This window comes from Phaethon lepturus, unplaced genomic scaffold, assembly GCF_000687285.1.
Source record: "Phaethon lepturus isolate BGI_N335 unplaced genomic scaffold, ASM68728v1 scaffold3644, whole genome shotgun sequence".
Taxonomy (NCBI): Eukaryota; Metazoa; Chordata; class Aves; order Phaethontiformes; family Phaethontidae; genus Phaethon; species Phaethon lepturus.
The window spans coordinates 85,436-91,265 of NW_010536852.1; the positions used below are offsets into that span (position 1 = coordinate 85,436).

A 5,830-nucleotide genomic window follows, 5' to 3' on the forward strand; every position below is an offset into this window, starting at 1 on the left:
AAGTAAGGCTTGTGCCATGTTCAAATGGGAAACTGCAGAAGGAAGCCCCACCGAATGGACTGGGAGAAGCCATATGCTCTAGTGGGATGAGCAAGTCCAGAAATCCTGCATCTTTAACTCTGAATGTACCAATACTTTGTCACACTGCTTTTAAAATAAAGTGAAGCAACACCCATGTTACCAGAGGACTATAAAAGTTAGGTATTGATATTAAACGTTGCGTAAAACACGGTGGCCTGTCCCCACAACTGTAACTCTGTCCAATGTTATAGCTACGACAGTCATTTGACGCCCCACATGGAATAATGTGATACCCATTTATAGCTGGATTGACAGTGGTTGTCCTTCACCACAGGTCAAACCTGTGCCTTTGGATCTCACTTGTCTGTGACACCAGGACAAATACTAAGTGTACTTGACAAATGGCAAATGCAACGTTATTAGGGCTGCAGGGAAGTGTGAGAGCAGCCCTACAGCTGCTGCTTCTTTCTAATCTGAAAACATCAACCTATCAGGCAAGGCGCTGGCAGTCTTTTTTGAGATCTAAAATGGATGTTCTTGCTGTGATGGTCGTTAAGGACCTTTAAAGTAGGAAAAATGGAGGAAGGCTTAGATAGCCCTGGAGTTCGTGCGAAACTCAAAGCCAGATAATAATATATGTATGAATTTCAGCTAGCAAAATGCTACTCTATCCTATTATGTCATTTTTGATACCTGCTGACAAGAAATTTAATGGAGATTAATGCATTTTCAGTAGACAGATCCCTTCTGGGATTGTATTTATATTTATTTACAGCCTTTATGTCATCTTAAAGCTATCCTCTCCTGGAAGAAAGGATCTACTAAAATTATTGGAAAAATAGTAATTTTTGCTGTAGAAAGGTTTGATTTCATTTTTTGATTACTGTTTGTTCATGTACAGTGCAGACACAATACCTCTGTATTTCCTTTTGGTTCTGTCATCCTGCTCTAATGACTGATTTGGGAAGGTATAAATATCTATTTTAAAAAAACCTTAGCTCCAAATAATTATCTTCACAATGAGAAATAAAAGGGGTTGGTTGTGGTGCCCACAAAGACACATGACACCAGTGCTTTTGCAGCACAAATTGTATGTGGGTGTGGAAAAGTGCCGATTTTTTAAATATGCTAAGATGCAGTGTCTTGCTGCGAAAAGGTGCTGATGAGTGCTGGCTGCAAAGTGAAGCTATGCCATGAATTTTAAAGGAGCCAGGCTTTTGCCCCAGAGCTCCTTCCCTGGTCTGGGACAGCCCCCACTCCTTTAAAAGCAACAACAGAGTCTAACTGTCATTTTTGTTTAAACCTCATGCTCTTGCACCTCCACTTGCTTCTTCTGCAAGCTATCTATCTAGCTCAACAGGAAAACAAGAGAGTCCTAAATGTTTCCTTTATAACAAAGGGATGTCTCCTTTCCCTCCCAGGAAGCTCCACAGGAATTGGCACAATTCATAAACTTAAGTGTAAAACCAAAGATTGTGTTTATACGGAGATTTTGCTTTTCCTCTATGTTGGGTATTTTTTTCCCCACCTTTTAACTGATTTGGGACAAAGATACAAAATAACGTATCTTATAAAGTGTCTGAAGGTTGCATTCACATTCACTTTATCATCACTGCTGTAAGCATTTGAGCAGCTGAAGGCTGCTGTGAGATGTTTGCGTGAGGCATATCTCAACCCCAAAGGCGCCGGGGAGCTGGAACCCAAAGGCGTGTTTGCGAGGCCTCAGGAGAGCAGGGCTCACACAGATACCCTCCAGTGACTCCTCAGGCTCGCACCAACTGCTGAACAGCTGGTAGCCAGCCACACAGCAAAAAAAGAAGGTATTCACAGAAAAAAAAACTGATCAGAAAGTAACCTGCCTGGGGACACTTGTGAGCTGAAAACTATGTTCAAACCATGACCTACATTTGGGTCTCCAATGATAACTGGCTGGATCCAGCTTCTCCGCTGATGCTGAAGGCTGGGCCTGCAGACACACTACTGACCCGGCAGCCCGGGGACGTGGGCTCTGGCTGGCGGAGGGACCGAGCAGCCAGAAATAAATGAGTGGTTGATCTCATTCACTCATCTCCATCTTCGAACAATTTTGAGCCAATAACTGAAAAAGGTAAATTATTCATATGGTGCTATTCTAAGCTCAGAGTCATGCAGGCACCTGCTTTAACTAGAATGGGAATTGTGCCTGTGCTGCTGAGGGCAGAATTTGACTTTTACTTTAATTGATCCAATTGTAAGACTTAATTCAAGGCAAATCACCTATAGAAAGCCCCCAGAGTGAAAGTAGCATTCAAAGTCATAGTGTATAAACAGCAAGCATGGCAATAGCTCTCTGATACTGAAGCACAGAAGCAAAAATCCAGCACAATAACTAACTCTGATCTTACCTCCTACTAATAAGTAGCTATTTGGGAATAGAGTTTTGGCTTGCATAAGAGCTCTAGCGTGGCCGGAGTGGAAGAGGTCAAATATCCCATCTGCATACACTCTGACAGGTCTGTCAACTGCAGAGAAAGAAACACAATAGTGACTTTTCAGACCGAAACCAAGTTGCACTTAATTCTACTGGACAGGTTTTTGTTCCCAGACCAGATGATTGCAGAGATTTACCCCTGTTCTGATGTTCAAAACGCACCGTGGGTGAACTCACAGTGTTTTATCCTGCTCATTACTTGTTCTTCTCTGTACTCTCTGCTGTTTCCTCTCAGACTTAGCTTATTTATTATCATCCATCATCCCTGTATTCTAATTTAGCAAAAATGTCATCTTCCTGCCTCATTCAGAGTTCCACCATATGTCTTGTTCTTTTCTCTCTGCCTTTCTAGTCAGTTCTGCCTTCTGGATTTTTTCATTTTGTCCCTTATTTTTTCCTATCATCTCCCTTTTCCTCCCCTCTTGTCTATGAGTTTCTTTTTTGTACAGCTTACTGCTGTAAAAATGTATTACTTACCTCTTCCACATAAACCTTTCACTTCCCTTTTTCCATCCTTCCCCCAAGCTCTTCTCTCTAATGAGCCTATAATTTCTTTTTCTCATCGTCCTCCTGCTATCACCCTTATAACTCTTGCTTTCTGAACGGCATCCTGAGCAGCAGCATCCAGATGGAAAAAGGACTTGGTTTACCGAATGACACACCTGGCAGCTGTGCCACAGAGAAGTCATCTCCAAGCAAAAGGACAGAGAGATGAGAGCAACAGAGCTCCAACCTCCATGGCCTGTGCTTCGGTGCTGCGGAGAGATACCTCTGCTGTCAGACATCCAGGGGTCCACGGAAATATGGGGACAACATTGTTCCTTGAAGAGCTGTGTGGGAAGCTGGGGCTTACCTCTATAAAGTGTACATATTTTAAAAGCTTATTTTAAATACGTAAAGTAAGTATATGAAGGCTTTTTTTAAAGAATCTCATGGAATTTAGATGGGGTGAAGTATGTATTTGGGACTTTGTGTGAAATCATCCTGTTTCCCCAGCACAATCACAAAGGTAGGTCTGGAAAAACTGTCCAGATAAAGAGTTCCAAAATTGGGCATAGTTTCTTTTCAAAGGGTAAATGGCCTTTAAGGCCACTCAAGGTCTGATGTGATCAACAAGAATATCAGTGAAAGCTGTTTTCCAGGAGAGGCAGTACAGGAAAAGAATCCAGGAGGTAGCCACTACACAACACAACTTTAAGGCTGTCTGGAGTGGGCTGGCAAGCCTTCCTTCCGACCAATGTGCAGACATCCATGAAAACATCAAACTCAAAGTTGAAACGTTTTCTCTTGCTCTTTCTCTAGCAGAAGATAATGGTCCTCTAGCCCCTGGTTTCTTCCCTGCTGCCTGGTAGCACCAGATACCAGCTGGCCTTTCCGCTTCCAAGCATGTGAGCATGGACAGAGGTTTGTAAGGGAAAGCCTGTGCTTTGGGAGCACCCACGGTCCTGCTGACGTTGTTCTGTGCACATACCTGGTGTTCCCAGGCGGGCTTGTGCAATGGTTAGCTTCTCATGGGGGGCTTGGCACTGGCAGCTCGTTTCGTCTGCAAATGGAGCAGGTGCCGTCAGAGTCTGGGAGGGGAAAAAAACACAAAGTCAATTTATTTCTTCCATCAAGTGGTTAAAAAAGAACCATTTATCTGTGGCAAGATACTATAACCAGGCTTAATGCTGATTTGTTCCCTGGGGATTTTTGCTTTTTGGTCACCCCTGAGCACACACAAGTCACACAAGGTAAAATTATGAGGAAAATAAAGCTTTCCAAACACATCATGCAACTTAATTTTTTGTCTCTGTTGAGAAACTCAAGCATTTCTTAAGTTGGTGCAGGTGCGTAATTTTTCCATTTGCTGAGGTTGAAGTCAGGCTTGATGGCCCAAGCACCTTAATCCTTGGTTTGGTCCCAATGAGTCCAAAGGCCTATGATGCAAAATGTATTCTGCTATGCATAACTAATGGCTGGAAAAACTAATTGGGATTTAGAAAGCTACAAATGGGCCACCTCCTCACAAGCATCAGCTCCCCCCACTGACAAGACATCAATACAGATGACTGGGACCACAGGTTGTTTTCTTGCATTTTTAATCAGAACCTTCCTCAGAAATTTGAGGAGTAATTCAAAACAAAGCCAAGACTGCAAGCAGAAGTCCCACCTAACTAGAGCTAACTAACTGAGCTGCAACTCCTTTCTCTGGTCTGACACATACTGTAACAGTACTACAACGCTCTGTGATCAGACCACCACGAGGGTACTTGCTCTGAAGTGCTTATAACCTAAAGATATGAGAGAGTGAGTGAGGATGTGTGAAGAATGATGTGGCATTATCTGTCAGGAAACCTGATAACAGAAATTACATTTTCTGCCCATGCCTATGTAGGAAGTTATCAGCGATCAGAATCTCAGATATTTATCATCTGCCATATGGTCTGATATGAAAAAACACGCTTCTACTGCTGTGGGCTTGAAATCTTTATGAAATCATAGAAACAGCAAACTACCATGAGCTGAGTCTTGGGTTGCTTTGTTTTTGTGAGATGAGGTGGTGGTTGCAACAAGCTGAAATACATCGCTTACTTTGCCTCCACCGTGGTTTAGCTGGGACCTCATGGCCCTGAAGTTGTGGCTTGGTTTGATTTGGCAGTGACCATTTGTGCCAAGCACAGTTGTCTTACCAGTTTGAGTACCTATGGTTGGTCATAGCAGAATCTCTCTTCCCCTTTACACTTTTTTCCATCTTTTGGATGCTGAACACTTAATCACTGAGCGTTTATTTTCTTTAGCATCCCTGAGACACTTTAAGACATGTCATGCCTGATTGCTGCTGACCTCTGGGCTCACTGGCTTGTTGCATGGAAAGCTCAGAGGACAGTTGTAAAACAGCAGCAAAGACTTAAAGTGAGCTCTAAGGTTCATATCCAACTCTTTCTGCTGATTTACTATTCATTTTGTTTACTGAAAGCACTAAAATTTTATGTAGATTTCTTTTTTCTCCTTCTATTTTTCCTTCCTTTTTTTCTTAATCTCGGATGTTGCAGGAAATCATCTGAGGTAACAATATCTTAGTGATGAAGGTCACCTTTTCTCTGCACAGACAAGGTTAAAAATGGAGAAGCTACGACCAAGTCCAATTTTTTGTCTGGGTTTTGTGGTCGGGCACTGTTCATTGGGCCACCCACAATGCACAGTGTAGAACATTACACATAATCATACCATGCCAGCTCCTTCCTTTATTTTCTAAATACTGTCTTTTTGCTTCTGGCTTTGCGATCGCTGTGTGCTAACCTGTCTTTTTATCTCCAACAAAGGTCAAGTTACACGGCAGCCCATACAACCTGGTTC

The 5,830-nt window shown here is 42.6% G+C and overlaps 1 protein-coding gene across 1 annotated transcript in view; it reads right to left on the reverse strand.

Moving 5' to 3' along the window:
* Positions 1-5,098, reverse strand: part of PCYT1B (phosphate cytidylyltransferase 1, choline, beta) — an 18,998-nt gene extending 13,900 nt beyond the window's left edge. The window contains exons 1-3 of the mRNA XM_010286286.1: positions 5,066-5,098; positions 3,963-4,062; positions 2,406-2,522 (exon numbers count right to left, since the gene is read on the reverse strand). Coding sequence (XP_010284588.1) covers positions 2,406-2,522; positions 3,963-4,062; positions 5,066-5,098 — 250 coding nt within the window. The remainder of the gene's footprint in view (positions 1-2,405; positions 2,523-3,962; positions 4,063-5,065) is intronic.
* Positions 5,099-5,830: the final 732 nt, after the last annotated feature.